This window comes from Melospiza georgiana, chromosome 22 (genome assembly GCF_028018845.1).
Source record: "Melospiza georgiana isolate bMelGeo1 chromosome 22, bMelGeo1.pri, whole genome shotgun sequence".
NCBI lineage: Eukaryota > Metazoa > Chordata > Aves > Passeriformes > Passerellidae > Melospiza > Melospiza georgiana.
In genome coordinates, this window is record NC_080451.1 from 5,058,478 (window position 1) to 5,073,716 (window position 15,239).

Genomic DNA, 15,239 nt, shown 5'->3' on the forward strand with positions numbered 1-15,239 from the left:
AGTCTGTTCCTCATCTCTTCCCTCATGCTCAGACTCCTGTGAACACGGTCACACTCATGCACAGGCAGCTCCCACAGCTCCCCGGGCAGCTCCCCCAGCACATGCAGCCCACACCCTCAGTATTCGGGCTCTCTTTTCCTCCCAGCAGCTCTCTGCTCCCTTTCCCAGCTGGAACACGGCTCGAAGCTGTGGGAACCACGGCTCTCCCCTGCCCCAGAGCCTCCTGCCTGTCCTGGCCTCAGCACCGCCAAAAACCAGACAGGCGGCACAGCACTGAGCAGTGGAAGTCAGAACTAATTTATTTAAGAAAAAAAAAAACCCAAAACTTGTCAAAAGGAGGGGGAGGCATTCGATTACAAGCTCTGGAAGCTCTTGTCAGGACAATGCCAAGGAATCAGCTTTATACAGCAGAGAGAGGGGCAGCAGAGGCCGTGCCCACCCCGACCCCCAGCCCTGCCCAAGCACTCCCTGCACAGGGACGTTCCAGCCCTCAGCCCCTTCTCCCTCCACCACCATGAAAGTGCAGCAGGGAGAGGGGGGACAGGGCTGGAACCTCCCCCAGACCCCGCTCAGCTCTTGGCCTTCCCCTGCAGCCCCAAAATGTGAAGTCCCAGTGCTCACAATCCAAGTCCCTCATTCCCAGGGAGCAACGTGGTGGCCCTGGGGACAGCAAGGTAAGGGTTGTGACCACCATGGCTCCCATGCCCCCAGAGGCACCTCCTGGCGCAAAACCCTCCCCAGGAGCCACCTGATACAAAGGGTTGGGCTCGGACCAAGAGCCCGTGGGTGCCAGGAGCGTGCCCACACTGAGCCCTTGTGGGCAGGCAGGGGGAGAGGAGGCAGGAGGGTGCTGCTGGTCCCACCACCCCAGAGAGATGTGGGTCCCTCTTGGGGCTGTGGAGAGGCTGCTTCCCTTCCTCCTCCATGCTGGGCATGAGGAGAACCCAGCAGGACTCAGAGGGATCCCCCCAGGGCCAGGAGCCTGTGGAGAGCCCCAGCCCCTGCTCTGAGCCAGAGCCCCTTATGCCACTCCTCTCAATATATTATCATCATCATCATCATCATCATCATCATTATTATGTGCATCTGGGAAGGCCGAGCCCTCGTGTCTCAGCCTGCAGCTCCAGCCTCAGCCCTGCTGTGCCCCCAGGGTTGGGGACAATGCGAGGGCAGCGATTTGACAGGAAAGACTCCAGCACCCCCCTCCCTCCCCAAAGCCCGGCCCAGCCCTCAGAGCCCTGCCAGGACAGTCCACAGGGTCACTCCTCGCCCTCCTCCTCGTGGTGGTGGTGGCTGGAGGGCGGCTCCTCCAGCTCCTGCTGGTGGTGGGGGTAGTGGTGGGGCGCGGGCCCCTCGTGGGCCATGTTCTCCTCGGCGTTCAGGTACACGTTGAACAGGGCTCCCTCGTGGCTGGGCTCCTTCCCACAGGCCTGGCAGCTGCAGTGCAGGATCTTCTCCACCAGCTTGTCCACCCTGGGGATCTCCTCGTTGCCTGGGCAGTCCAGAGTCACCTGGGCAGCAGGACAAGGACAGAGCAGGTCAGCGCTCAGGCTCCTGTGGTGGAAGTTGTGACCTGCCCCAGACCCTGCAGATTTGGGGAGTTTTAGGGCACATGTGATGGGTTTCTATCCATAGAAACAAACCCCTGGTCAGTCTGCACGGTGAGAGTTCTCTGGGAATGTCTCGTTCCAGACACTCATGGAAAATCTCAGAATTATCAAGAGACCTTCAAGCTCATCAAGTCAAACCATCAACCCAGCACCACCACAGTCACCTCTAAACCATGGAATCACGGAATCATTAAGATTGGGAAGGATCTCCAAAACCATCAAAACCAACCTATGACCCATCCCCACCCTGTCACCCAGCCCAGAGCACTGACTGCCCTGTCCAGCCATTCCTTGGGCACCCCCAAGGGAGAGGGACTCCACCACCTCCTTGGGGGACCTTTTTCCAAAGCCTGACCACCCTTTCAGTGAAATTTTTTTTCTTATATCTAATCTGAACCTCCCTTGGTGCAACCTGAGGCCATTTCCTCTCCTTCCTTCACCTGAGACATGGCAGGAGAGACCAACCTCTCACTCCCACCCTTCAGCACAACTCCAGCAGGACTCAGCTCCCAGGCACTGCTGGCACTGGAGTGTCCATGAGACAGCAAAGGCCACCCACAAGAGGTGATGCCAAGCAGCCCAGTTTGGGCTAAACCCTCTCATCAAATGTGAGCTGGAAGGAAGGCAGAGGGCAGAGCCAGTTCCCTGGCTCTGGGCTGCTCTGGGACCTGGGTTTATGGCTCTGCCAGGATCAGAGGTGACACAGAACTGTGAGGTCTAAGGATGAACTGCTGGACATCAAACACAGCCAGATCTCCCAGGGGGGTGCAGGTGGACAAAGGGAGCAGTGGAGACAGCAGGAATGTGGATAAGCATAGGGATGAATAATGCAGGGACTGACAGGATGGTTCTGCAAATAGAGGATAATAAATCATCCAGCAGAGCTTCCAGCAGCTCCTTCCACCCAGGCATCTCAGGACATGGTAGAGCCACCTGAGAGATGCCCTGGGAGGAAACTCAGAGTGGGAAAAGCCCAGAGAAGGAGGAGGAGTGGCCCTGAGGGGGTGTCAGAGCAGAGCTGGGCCCCATGGAGCAGAGCAGGATGGATACTCACGATTTCCCACATGGACTGGGCTGGCATGCAGGAGTCACAGTGGACCAGGGACTCTGTGGACTGGGGGAAGGTGTTGGGGACGCTGTAGCTGAAGCACTGTCCCAGACAGGCCCTGCAAAGACAGCAGGATGGGGCTCAGGGAGGTGCTGCCCTTCCCAGGCAAGGCAGAGGTGTGACCTTCCCTGGCACAGAGCAGGACACCGTGCCTGGTGCCAGCCACAGCCCAGAGGCACTGCAGTGCCAGCAGCGCCTCCAGCCCTGCCCGAGGGCAGCTCTGTACCTGTTCTGGATGGATTTGGACTCGCAGCCGCTGTGCCCCACGATCTGGGTGATGTTCTTGGCCTCACACCAGGCGCTCTTGTCGGGGAAGAGGGCGAGCTTGTTTATGGGCGGTGGGGCAGCCAGGAGCAGCGCTGGGAACAGGGCCCCCACCAGGAACCATAACATCATGGCCAGCTCTGCCAGAATCCTACACCTGCACACGGAGAGCACAGCGTTAGCAGCAAGCAAAACTGGCCAAGCAGCCCAATTTCCCTACCCCAGGGAGTTCCTGGGTGTTATAAACACAGGTGGTGGTTTTGATCAAACCACTGGTTTGATCTTGCAGCGTGCAAACTGCATTTCTTCCTGCACAGTAGTAATGCTATTTCCTAATGCTATGTCCTCAGCACTGCAAGTTTCATTGTAAAAGCCTGTTGTAATTAGATCACACTGCTGTATGTATAACCACTATGTATAACCAATTTCTCACTTCTGCTAATCAACCTATTCACTGTCTTTTGCTTCCCTGCCTTAATGATGCCAAGGGCACTGCTCTTTTGTCAGCCTGCCTGGGGGTTTAAGCAGAAGGCTTAATTAATGTCTTCAGCTGGGATCTGGAAAATGCACTCTCTCACAGGCAGTTTGGATAGGTCCCTAAAATCCCCCTCCACAGCTCCCAGACCTCTGCCCAGAGTGGGATGTGCTGCTCTGCCTCTTTCCTCTTCCAAAGGAGCTCTGGGCCAGTCAGGGACCTGCCTTGCCTCTCCCAGGCTTTTCCTCATGTCCCTCCCAAAGCTGGGCTGGGAGAACTTTGCAAACCAAAAGTGTCACCGCCGCGAGCCGAGCCGGGCTGGGGAAGTCCCACAGCACAAAAATGTTTTTATTTGAGGAAGGCACGAGCTTTCCCCCTTCCTTTCCTCGCAGCTGGGAAGCCTTGGGGGTCCCCTCTCCTCCTGGGAGCGCGCAGCAGGTGTCGCTGCAAGGCAGCAGCAGAGACACGGGGAAACCTCAGCCCAGGGCTGGGAACCCGCAGGGAGGAACAATACAGCGTTTATTTACACAGAGCACTCAAATTCTGCTCAGGGTTATTCCGAGGACGGCACAAGGGGGGCCTTGTCACAAGGACACGAAGGTGGTGGGTTTGGAGGTCGCTGCTCACCCTCAGGAAATCCCCCCGAGGTTTCCTTGCTCTGCTCTCCTGAATTGACACCCCCAATTTGCTGGGGAAAGGCAGATGGAAAAGCAGCACAGAAACAGGGAGATTTTTTTCCTGTGTGGGGTTTGGATGGAGTCATGGTTAAAGGCATTTATACTTCCTAAAATACTTGCTAGAACCATGTTATTTGTTATTTCCTTCTATTTATTTATCCAGACGATGATGCACAGCCCACACTGGAAAGACTGCTGTTGATTCCCATGGCTCCTGGGCCCAGCCCTCTAACACTTGCTGGGAGGAAAGGAAAAATGCCCCGTTCCTCTGGAGCCCTCATCCACACCCCCTGGGCTGCAGCACCATCAGATTTATCCAAATGATTGAGACACCTCCTGAGCACTCAGGGATTTTAAGGTCGTTATGAGATTTTGCCCTGTTATCCCTCCACTGGATCTGAATCAAGAGACAGACCAAAAAGATTCCTCCTTGCCTTCCACTCCATGGCACACAGAAAAGAGCATCCTCACTCATGGGATCTCTGGAGGAATCTTGTGGGGTCTCTGCTAAATTTCCTCATTTTCTGGTGATATAAGAACCACAGTAATACAATGCAGCAGCACCTGCAGAGCCCTGGCTTTGTAATCCTCCCAGCAGCTGTGGGATGTGGATCCCATGGCTCCCTGGTGGGAATACCTGCACAAAGGAGACCTTGCAGGTGCTGGCTGGAGATAAGCAGAGGGTTTTAACTCCTGAGCTTGCACCGCCACTAATGAGAGTTGTGGGGTTAAATACATCTGTCCCGAAGAGGACTCTTGTGCCTGAGGTTTTTTCTCATTTCAGTGGGGGAATCCTGCAATTTCTGAACATGGCTAAGCTGCACACACAGACTCACACACGCTTGGTTTGCTTTCTGAAACAAGCATCACTCATTCCTCAAATGCCAGCAGCTCTGTGCTGAGGAATCCTGCTCCCAAAGGCAAGTCCGAGATCAGAGCTGGGATGTGACCCAGAGAGCAATCTCAATCCCCCGGGGAACAACCCAAATTCCTCTGGAGCCAGCACACAAGTTCACTTCCACATGCCCGATTAGAGAGCAATTTCCTTCTTTCCTGAGAAAGGTGGGGTCTTTCCAGGTTTCTGTGCATCTCTAGCCAGCTGCAAAGAGACAAAATTCCTGTCAGTGCTGGGGTCCTGTTTCCTGGGGTCTGTGCTCCATGGAGGTGTTTCTGCTGCTCAGAACAGACCCACAGGCATGAGGGATCCTCTCCCAGCATCCTGTGAAGATGAGTGAGGCTGTGCTCTGCTCCAGCACAGGACCTGGCCTGGGTTCAGGAAAGCACTTAAACATGTGCTGAGCTTCTCCTTTCCTGAGCAGGGCGTGTTTGTAACCAGGGCCCCACGGCCGCTGTCCCTGTGCAAGGGGTGGGGAGGAGCTGGGGAATTCCCAGCAGGGGAAGGGGGCACCCCCTTTGGAGCTGGAGCAGTTCCAGAGTCCCCCATTGCTCAGGGCACCCAGCACTGCCGTCCCCCAATGCCCTGCAGCCCTGAGCACACCACATCCCCTGCACATGGTGTTTTCCTTCTCCCAGGAATGTCCTGGAACCCGCAGGGCTACTTTTCTAGTAAGTAACGAGGTTTATGCCAGTGCCTAGGAAAACATCTGATGCAGCTGAGTTTGGGAGGGAGCCGGGGCTGGGAGCAGCGTGTCCATAGCTCAAAGCAGTCATGCGGACAGAGCTGCCACCAGCACCATTCATCTGACAGCGGCCACGGAGACAAAAGCTCCGTGTTCCTTCTCCCCCCCGCCTGGGAAGGAAAGGCAAAAAGGAAGACGAGGCACCCGAGCAGGTTTGCAAACTCCCGATTAAATAAAGGCATTGAGCACATTCCTCCGTGACAAGCTAAATTACACGTTGCAGCCCAAAGGAACAAGTGTGTTCCCCGGCTGACCCGGCGGGAGCAGCCACTTCCCGGCACACAGGGGCTTCTTTCTCTCCCCCGAACCCAGGCACATTTTTTTCCCCCGCTAGTCAAAGCTCTTCAAGCAGAAAGTTCAGCTCAGTTCCGGCAGAGCCACCGGCCCGTGAGGGGCTCCCCCCGCTCCCTCTGCAGGGAGCCCAGGGCAGCTTCCCTTCCATCCCTCCGGCAGCATTTGGGAAAGAAATGACTCAGCCCTGAACCTGGCACATCCCGGCTCCCGGCACAAACAACCGCTCAGCGCAGCACAGCAGCAGCCCCGTGCTCCGGAGCCTTTTCCAGCCGTGCCCGAGGAGCTGAGGGGCGGCTGGGACCGGGGTTCCACCCCAGCACCCCCGAACTGGTTCCACCCCAGTTCCACCGGCAGCTTCCCAGCATGGAGATCTCCTGGCGCCACCTCAGATGTTCTGTGTCACCTAGAGGAGCTCCTTCCTCCCATCCCAGCAATGCCAGTACTCTCAGGAGTTCCCCCAGCAAGACAACACCAGTGCCTGGGAGCAGCTGGGAAAATCTCCATCGTTCCATGGGCTGGAGGACAATCCCTGGAATTACCTCGGAGGCCACGTTCCCACCATCCAGCCCACAGCTGTTCCCAGACATTTGGAAACCAAACACTTCTGGAGGAAAATAAAACAGATCTAATCAGTTTTACCCTCTTTTTCCAGTGGGAAGTTTACACCATAACACAAGACAGGCTTGCAGGTGGACATGGGGAATGTTTCACGAGTTGTTTAATGTGTTTATAGGTATTTTTCTTATCCAGGATCTTGCAATGCTGCCAAATACAGAGAACCACAAACACAGGTAGGTTGTGCTCAGGGCCACACACGAGGCACCGCAGGCTCTGAGAGACAAGAACCCCCAAAGCTTTCCAAACACCACTGGGGCTCCCAGGCTGTAAGCACAGCACAGACACAGGGGTCCATTCCATGCTGTGCCTCAGGGATCCCAGCCCTTACACACGAGCTCTCAGCAGAGATGGACAGAGGGAAGGTTTGGGCTCCTAGTCTGGGTCAGAACTGGGATTCCTTCCCCTGGACACAGGGCTGTCCTTCCTTTCCAGCTCCCCACCCAGCTGTGCCCTCGCTGGGCTGAGGAGTGACCCCAGGCTGGTGTGGGACAGGAGCCCTCTGTGTTCCTCTGGTTATTTGCGCTGTTTGACAAGAGCTGCCTCACGGAGCACAGGAGGGCCCAAAGGTGCTCTGTGCCTCAGTTTCCCTGGCTGCAGGAGGAGCAGGGGAACTGGTGGGTGCACAGGGAGGTGTCTGAGACCCAACTCCCCTGGAGAGAAGGGGCTGCCTGGGCAGCAGGGAGGGCTGGGCTGGTGCCAGAGCCCTCAGCCCACACCCCTGGGTGCACAGGGCAGGTGGGCAAAGCCAGGTGGGCACAGCCAGGTGTGGGGGAGTCACCCCGGGACACGGCGCTGCAGGCAGGGCAGGGAGCGCTGCAGGGACTCTGTGGGATCTCTGCTCTCACTGCAGGGAATGCTCAAAGGAAAATTACTATTGAGGCACCTAAAAGGATGCAAAGCCAGAGTAAAGTGTCTGCTTGGTGGCAGCTGGAAAGAAACATGCCAGGAAGATCCAGGACACGGCTCTCCTCAGGGGCAGGATTAGGTCTGTAACTGCTGAACACCACTGGGGACTGGCTCTTAGGAAACTCAACTCAAATAATATTTGCTTACATGGAACAAAACAACTTATAAGCCAGCAGTATTAAGAGGGAAAGCTTAAATCTCAACTGCAAAAAATGGAGAAGTCACAGTGTATTGAAAAACATCTATCAAAACAACAGATGTTATTTAATACCTATTATTAAATACTTCCCCCTTTTTGAAATTTGCATTTAGCTAAAACTTTACAGTTTTGGGGACTCTTACTGTAGTGACTGTAACAGCCCAAAAGAATCTAATTGAGGTATGATATGAGCAGGAGAGAGGGAAGAGAACTCTGCACTGAGAATGTCTGGAGGGAATTCTTCAGGACAGCAGAACACAAGAGTGCTTAACTGAGCACAGAAATCTCTCCAAGCTCAGAGCCCCAGTCTTGCTTCGCTGAGCTGCAAAATCTGGGGAGAAATTACAAAAAAATAAACAGGGAACCACCACAGGAAGACATTTGATATTTAACAACCACAAGAATCCATCCTAAGAACTTTTTGATAGTGGAGAAAAAGCTGTGTTGTTTCTCACTGTGGACCTGGCTGTGTCTGCTCCTTTCAGAAGCAGATGTTAGAGCTTCCCTTTCTGTAACATATTAATTTCCACTCAAGCATGGTTGGGCAAGTTGCAGAAATAAAGAAAAGCAGTGCAGCATTTTTAAAGCCTTCTGCCCTCCCCACATTGGCCAGAATGTGAAAAGATGTTGGTACATTGGGAGTTTTAATCTGGCTTCTCATCCATGCACTGAGCTCTTGGGAAACTCATTTTTTGCAGCTGAAAAAAAAAAAAATCACCAAGATGCTTTACCTACAAAATTCATTGGAAAGCTACCTCTGGACTTGGGCTTAGGATGGGGTCCTGAAGGAGCTCTGCTGGAAAAGGGACCCACTAATGGCCTGTAGAAGAGGCAAGAGTCATATAAACAGTTTCTGGCCATTTATTTCAATTGCTCCATTTCTTCAGCATTGAGAACAATCACAGCCAGGAAAATGCATCAACCTAAAGCTCAGGAGCACATCCTGGCCCCACACCTGCACTGCCCCTCTTCCTGAGGCATAGGGGGCTCTGCAGCCCCCAAGAGCAGCTGGAGGAGTGGGATGGGAACAAGGATCAGCTGTGTGGGGAGCTGGAAAAGGAGCCCAGGATTAAATCAGCTGTGTGGGGAGCTGGAAAACGAGCCTGGGACCAGATCAGCTTTGTGGGGAGCTGGAAAACGAGCCCAGGACCAGATCAGCTGTGTGGGGAGCTGGAAAACGAGCCTGGGACTAAATCAGCTGTGTGGGGAGCTGGAAAACGAGCCTGGTACCGGCCTCCAGTGGCTCCGGGAGCAGCGGGCTGGGCAGCCCCAGCTGGCCGGGCAGGGGGTCCGGGCTCTGCCCAAGCCCTGCACGGGCCAGGACTGGTCTGGAGTCGTGCCTGGAGCGTTCCCAGCCGGATCGGGCCCGGTGCAGCTGATCCGAGCCCAGCTGGGAGCAGCGTTCCAGCCCCGGGCTCGCTCGCATGCCCGGGCCTGAGCGGGACCCAGCTGCCTCCTGCTCTCCCCGGGGCTGGTGCCCCACAGAGCCGGGGCTGGTGCTCCCTCAGGGCCGGGGCTGGCGCTCCCCACAGAGCCGGGGCTGGGGCTCCCTCAGAGCCGGGACTGGTGCTCCCCACAGAACTGGAGCTGGTGCTCCCACAGAGCTGGGATTGGGGCTCCCTCAGAGTCGGGGCTGGTGCTCCCACAGAGCTGGGACTGGGGCTCCCTCAGAGCCGGGGCTGGTGCTCCCTCAGAGCCGGGGCTAGGGCTCCCTCAGAGCCGGGGCTAGTGCTCCCTCAGAGCCGGGGCTAGTGCTCCCTCAGAGCCGGGGCTGGTGCTCCCCACAGAACTGGAGCTGGTGCTCCCTCAGAGCCGGGGCTGGAGCTCCCTCAGAGCCGGGGCTGGTGCTCCCACAGAGCCGGAGCTGGTGCTCCCACAGAGCTGGGACTGGGGCTCCCTCAGAGCCGGGGCTGGTGCTCCCTCAGAGCCGGGGCTAGGGCTCCCTCAGAGCCGGGGCTAGTGCTCCCTCAGAGCCGGGGCTGGTGCTCCCTCAGGGCCGGGGCTGGCGCTCCCCACAGAGCCGGGGCTGGGGCTCCCTCAGAGCCGGGACTGGTGCTCCCCACAGAACTGGAGCTGGTGCTCCCACAGAGCTGGGATTGGGGCTCCCTCAGAGTCGGGGCTGGTGCTCCCACAGAGCTGGGACTGGGGCTCCCTCAGAGCCGGGGCTGGTGCTCCCTCAGAGCCGGGGCTAGGGCTCCCTCAGAGCCGGGGCTGGTGCTCCCTCAGAGCCGGGGCTAGTGCTCCCTCAGAGCCGGGGCTGGTGCTCCCCACAGAACTGGAGCTGGTGCTCCCACAGAGCCGAGGCTGGAGCTCCCTCAGAGCCGGGGCTGGAGCTCCCTCAGAGCCGGGGCTGGTGCTCCCACAGAGCCGGAGCTGGTGCTCCCACAGTGCTGGGGCTGGTGCTCTCCACAGAGCCGGGCCGAGCCCGGAGCCAGCCCGGGCGGAGGGCAGCCCGACGGGCACCAGGGTGTCCAACAGCTCCTTCGGAAATCCCATGGGTAACAGGGATTGTGCTGCTCTCTCCAATGCTATCCCCGACCTCTGTGAGTTCCCCACCCAGCGTGGACAGGAGGATCTTCCTCCTCCCCAGCACATCCCCGCCATGGGGAGCCGGAGCACCCCCCAGAGCACCGGGCTCGGTCCCTCGGGTCCCCGCTGGCCCATCCCAGCTCTCAGGAGGGCAGGAAAGCCCCGGAGCCTCGGGAGCCGCGGCTTTTCCCCGGTGGATCTGCGGGCAGGCACCGGGCACTGCCCCGGGCAGGGAGAGCTTCTCCCAGCAGGGCCCGTTCTGCTTTCGCTTGGAGTGAGGTAAACTGGGACCGGCTCCTCCAAATGACTCCACTGGTGCAAATGAGATCAGAATCTGGCACCGCTCGTCTTACTCAAAACAAGCCTAACTGGAACCAGATAAAACCAGTTCCAGTGCAGAGTGGCCACCAGGATGATGATTTTTTTAATTCCTGCAGGCAGCGAGGGGAGCTGTCTCAGATGCCAACCACGCTGGCTTTCCCTGGCTCGGTCATTCATTACCAAACTTGCATAAAATCCCAGCGCAGCGGGGTTGCGCCTGCAGGATCAGGTTCCCAGCTGCTGGAGCAAGAAGGGGAAGGAGCAAAGGAGAAAAGAGCTTGTGGATGGAGCTGTGGATCTTTCAGGATCCTCCCTGCTGTCTCCCTCTCCCTTCGTACCCGTTCAGGCCATATCTTGGTCACAGCAGCAGAAATTCACTGACCTGATGTGTTTTTGCCCTCTTTTAGTCTCTGCTTTACACCACAGGAGCCTCCTCAGTTCTGATGGCACAAACCCAATGTCTGTGTTATTTACTCATGGCACTGGCCAAAGCAGAAAAACACAAGGAAGTGCAAGGCCAGAGGGGCTTGGAGGTAATGCAACAGCCCATGGCCCAGCTGATATTTTCAGTCACTACCAGGGCTGACCTCACACTTGATATTTAGACCATTTCTCCAAAAACTTCAGGACTGGGCCCACAAAGAAATCCCACTGTGACCCCAATAGCACTCCCTTCCCCCCTCTGGACAGGTTGCCTGAGCTCTGTGTCAGAGAAGAAGGAGGCTTAAACCACATCTAAGAGTGACCCTGGCCAGGGCTCCATCCTGACGCCATTTCCAAGGCTCAGCTCCGCAGGGCTGCGATCCTGGAACAGGGAAGCAGCCCAGCCCAGCCCAGATCCACAACTGCTGTGATGGGTGCTGGGCTGTTCCCTTCCCACCCTCGGTGCTAATTTATGTCCAGGAAAGCCCTGGCCCCCACGGCCCTCCCTCCCTAAACAGCGCTGCACAAGAAACAAAGGTCTGGAGAGCAGCGAGCACAGCCCTGCCAGGGCTAACAGAGGACAGACCACCCCTGGCTCTCACTGCACAACTCCCCCAGAAGGACAATTTTATCAGCTGTTCGGGTTTTTAAGAGTCTGGTTTGAGCGTGTGTGAAGTTTCTTTGCCCTCAGCCATGCTGGACCCCTGTTACTGAGCTCCTTGCTTTGTCCCAGGGGCTCCCTGAGCCCGTGCAACCACAGAGGAGGGTGGATTTTTCCAGCGGACTTCAAAACAAAAAGAGCAGGAGCAAGGCCCAAGGACGGAGCAAGAACCTGGCTCTGCCCGCCCCGTGGTCCGGATATGGGCTCTGGCAGAGGAGCTGCTAAAGCTGTAATGGGAACAGCATGGAGTTTGGGCAGGAATAACTGCCCGGGAGTTTCCTCTGCTCCTTGGGCAGCTTTCCCATGGCGGCACCAGCCTGATCCGCAATGCCAACGCACGCCGCAAGCAAAGTCACTCCAACACGGGCAGCTCTTCAAGGCTCCCTGAAAAGCACTTTGGCTCAGGGCTTGATCCTGCACCTCCAGAGCACCCAAAATTCCCTCCAGCTCCACTGTATTCCCTGCTCCGGAAAGACGAGCGGGCACTCGGGAGGACTTTGCTCGTTTGCCCTTTTTGTGAGACCGCAAACTCCCCGAGCTGGAATCCGGCGCTGGGAGGTCACGCCAAGAGCCCGGATTCTTCTCAGGGCTGTTTGCAAACACTTGGGATTTTTATACTGAAGGCAAATTCCATTTCCCATCCTGCGGTTTGCAAATTTGAGGCGAGCAGCCTTTTACGAGATGGGAGCCTGCCTTCAAAAGGCAGAAGTGCCCAGTGGATGCAGCTGATTTTTGGCTGGCTGGACACTGCAAAGAAAGCACCGAGTTCTTCGGCTAAAAACACAAGGGAAAATCTGGGTCTCTCCATCTCGCTAGGATCTTTCCCACTTGTTTAAACAGGGTTCAGATTTTTCCCAAAAAAAACCTACATGGAAAAGCTACCATGTCCTAAATCCACCAACACTTCTCACACACAGGGTGCATTTTTAATTTGATTTGGCTAATCCTACATGTAAAAGTTAGATTGTGGAGTGGAGCAGAACTTGCTGGTGTCCTTGTAAGAGAAATGTTAGTAGGAAATAAGGGATTGTCCAGATCAACTGTAATGCAGCCCGAAAGCAAGCTAAAGCATGTTCTGTTTCCAAAACACCTACCAGAGAAAAAGAGAAATCCCCACTGATCTTAAAATGCAGACACTATTGTACGGAACAAATAAAAACTGCGGCAAATACTGAGACAAATTGAAATGCTACGCTGGGGTTCAAAAAACAGGTAGGGATATATCGGATATAAGCTTTACAGTAAGTGCCTAAAGTATTTCCATGAAACAAGGATGTAAATTAATCCCCGGGATGAACTTTTCAAGGAACAAAAGTTTACTGCCTTGCCATCGGGAAAACTTCTTCCTTTTATGATCGTTGAACTACCCTGCGTCCGCTGTGGTGTGGTTAATCGATACTGAGCGTTCCCGTTCTTCCCTCGGCACTTTTGTTTCAAACCCGACAGGGATGGGAAGGAGGGAAGGACTCTGTACCACAGATGTGCGACCGACACAGCGCGGCTCCCCGGCTTTTATTCTACTCGAGCCGAAGCGGCGGTGGAAATAGTTTAACGATTGCAGAGCAGATCCCCCCAAGTCCGCCTCATCTGCAACCCATTTCTGCCCGTGGCAACATCCTCATCCTCCCGGCCATCCATCACCGGCGGGGGGGAGAAGAGGAGCGGGAGGAAAAGAGACGGAAAATCTGGTGCGGGGGGAAAGCGGCAGGTCCGGGGCGGGGGCGGGGGGCACACAAAGCCAAGGGCTACTCACCAGCCAGGGAACGGCGGGCGCATCCCATGGGGTCCGGGGCCCGGCGGTGCCCGGCGGCTGCCGCATCCCCGGCGCGGCGGGGCGGCCACGGAGGAGGCGCGGGGCGGGCGGGAGCGGCCGCCTCCCTCCCCCCGGTGCCGGGCTCCGGGCGGTGCCGCCGGCCCCGCCGCTCGCGATTGCACAATCGGGCTGCGAAGGGAGAGGAAAGGAGGGGAAAGGAGGGAGGGACGGCCGGCGGGAGGAGGGAGCGGCGGCGGCGGCAGCGCCCGCCCGCCCCGCCGGGCTCCGGGCGCAGCGAGAGCCCCGCGGAGAGCAGAGCCGGGACCCCAGGAACACGGGCACGGAGCTCACCCACCGACCTGGGCCGTGGAACCCCGGCAAAGGCTCGAGCTAACGGGGAGAGCCCGCTGGAAACGCCCGGGCACGAAACGAGGGGGCTCTCTCAGCCAGGAGAGCCCACGGGAATGTCCCAGCACTTGCTCCTGCGGTGGCAAAAACAGTCCGGACTGGGCTCACTGAACGCCAGCAACTCTTATTGAAACATAATTCGTGATAGAGAATTCGTGGGGCAGAGTCCCGGCTGCAGAAAAGACTTTGGGAAAGGTCTCCAGCACTAGAGACGACGGTTTTCTCTTTTACTTTTCCTTTTTTTCCCCCTTCCTCTTTCTCCCCTTTTTCTCTTTCTTTTTTCTTTCCCTCTTTCCTCTCCCATTAAAAAACAGCCAAACCCCAGTGAAGCCCCATTCACGGCTCTTTCAGATAGGATAATTGCTGGAGACCAAGGGCTCTGTTTCTGTTAAGGCACAATTAATCTGAAGAGGCCCCCACATTAAACACTACCCAAATCAAAGATACCTGCCAGGCTTGGCTGGGTTTTGCTGGCTGCTGTTGGTGCGAGGATTTGCATAGAGATCAGAGAAGCAGGAAGGGGAGATGGCAAGAAGCAGCAGCTGTGCTGGGAGAAGTGCTGGCAGTGCCCTGGCAGCAGCTGTGGGGAGAGGCTTTGGGGCTGCCTGTTTGCTGGAGGAGGCTGCAGGCTGCCACGAAGGAATGGTTTCCTGCTGCCCAGTTCCTTCAGGCTCCAGGATAACAGGATTTGTAAACAAGGTGGCAAAAAACTGCTTCCAATATCACTTTCTTATCCTGCTAAATGCAACCTACCCAGCCCTGAACTGTACTGCACTGCTAAACTGCAAAAGGGCCAACAAGAGGAACAGCCTCTAGCCATGAGCACACACTCTGTTTTCCCAGCATTTTCACCCACTGCTGAACCCAGGCCTTTGACCAATGCTCTACCTGCTCCCCAGGGCCAGCCTGACCAGCAGTAAACTACTGCTTTATTCTGAATAATATGAGTGAAATAAGAGACATCTGAGACTCTGAAGCAAGTTCTCACAAGGAAAAGTAAGATGTAGCTGCAACCAGCTACACAGCAACAGACCATGGGCATTGTGGTGAAATTCAGCTGAGTGTTTGGGGTCCATTGTTCAGTGTTTGGGGCCCATGGTTCAGTGTTTGGGGTCCGTGGTTCAGTGTTTGGGGTCCATGGCTCAGTGTTTGGGGTCCATGGTTCCATGTTTGGGGTCCATGGCTCATGGTTCAGTGTTTGGGATCCATGGTTCAGTGTTTGGAATCCATGGTTCAGTGTTTGGGGTCTGTGGTTTAATGTTTGGGGTCCGTGGTTCAGTATTTGGGGTCCATGGCTCATGGTTCAGTGTTTGGGGTCCATGGCTCAGTGTTTGGGGTCCATGGTTCAGTGTT

The 15,239-nt window shown here is 56.2% G+C and overlaps 1 protein-coding gene across 1 annotated transcript; it reads right to left on the reverse strand.

Moving 5' to 3' along the window:
- Window positions 1-324: 324 nt before the first annotated feature.
- On the reverse strand, window positions 325-13,556 carry NBL1 (NBL1, DAN family BMP antagonist). Its single transcript, XM_058039545.1, has 4 exons — window positions 13,479-13,556; window positions 2,945-3,139; window positions 2,665-2,776; window positions 325-1,511 (listed from the first exon to the last, which is right to left on the reverse strand). Exons 1-4 carry the CDS (start codon window positions 13,499-13,501, stop codon window positions 1,260-1,262), a joined length of 582 nt encoding a protein of 193 aa, XP_057895528.1. The 5' UTR covers window positions 13,502-13,556; the 3' UTR covers window positions 325-1,259.
- Between the last annotated feature and the right edge of the window lie 1,683 nt (window positions 13,557-15,239).

Coding starts and splice junctions, on each gene's coding strand:
- NBL1 (XM_058039545.1), bottom strand. CDS start 13,501: ATGCGCCCGCCGTTCCCTGGCTG. Junction 3,140..13,478: donor CGCCCGCCGTTCCCTGGCTG/GTGAGTAGCCCT, acceptor CTCCGTGTGCAG/GTGTAGGATTCTGGCAGAGC. Junction 2,777..2,944: donor TCCAAATCCATCCAGAACAG/GTACAGAGCTGC, acceptor CTGTCTTTGCAG/GGCCTGTCTGGGACAGTGCT.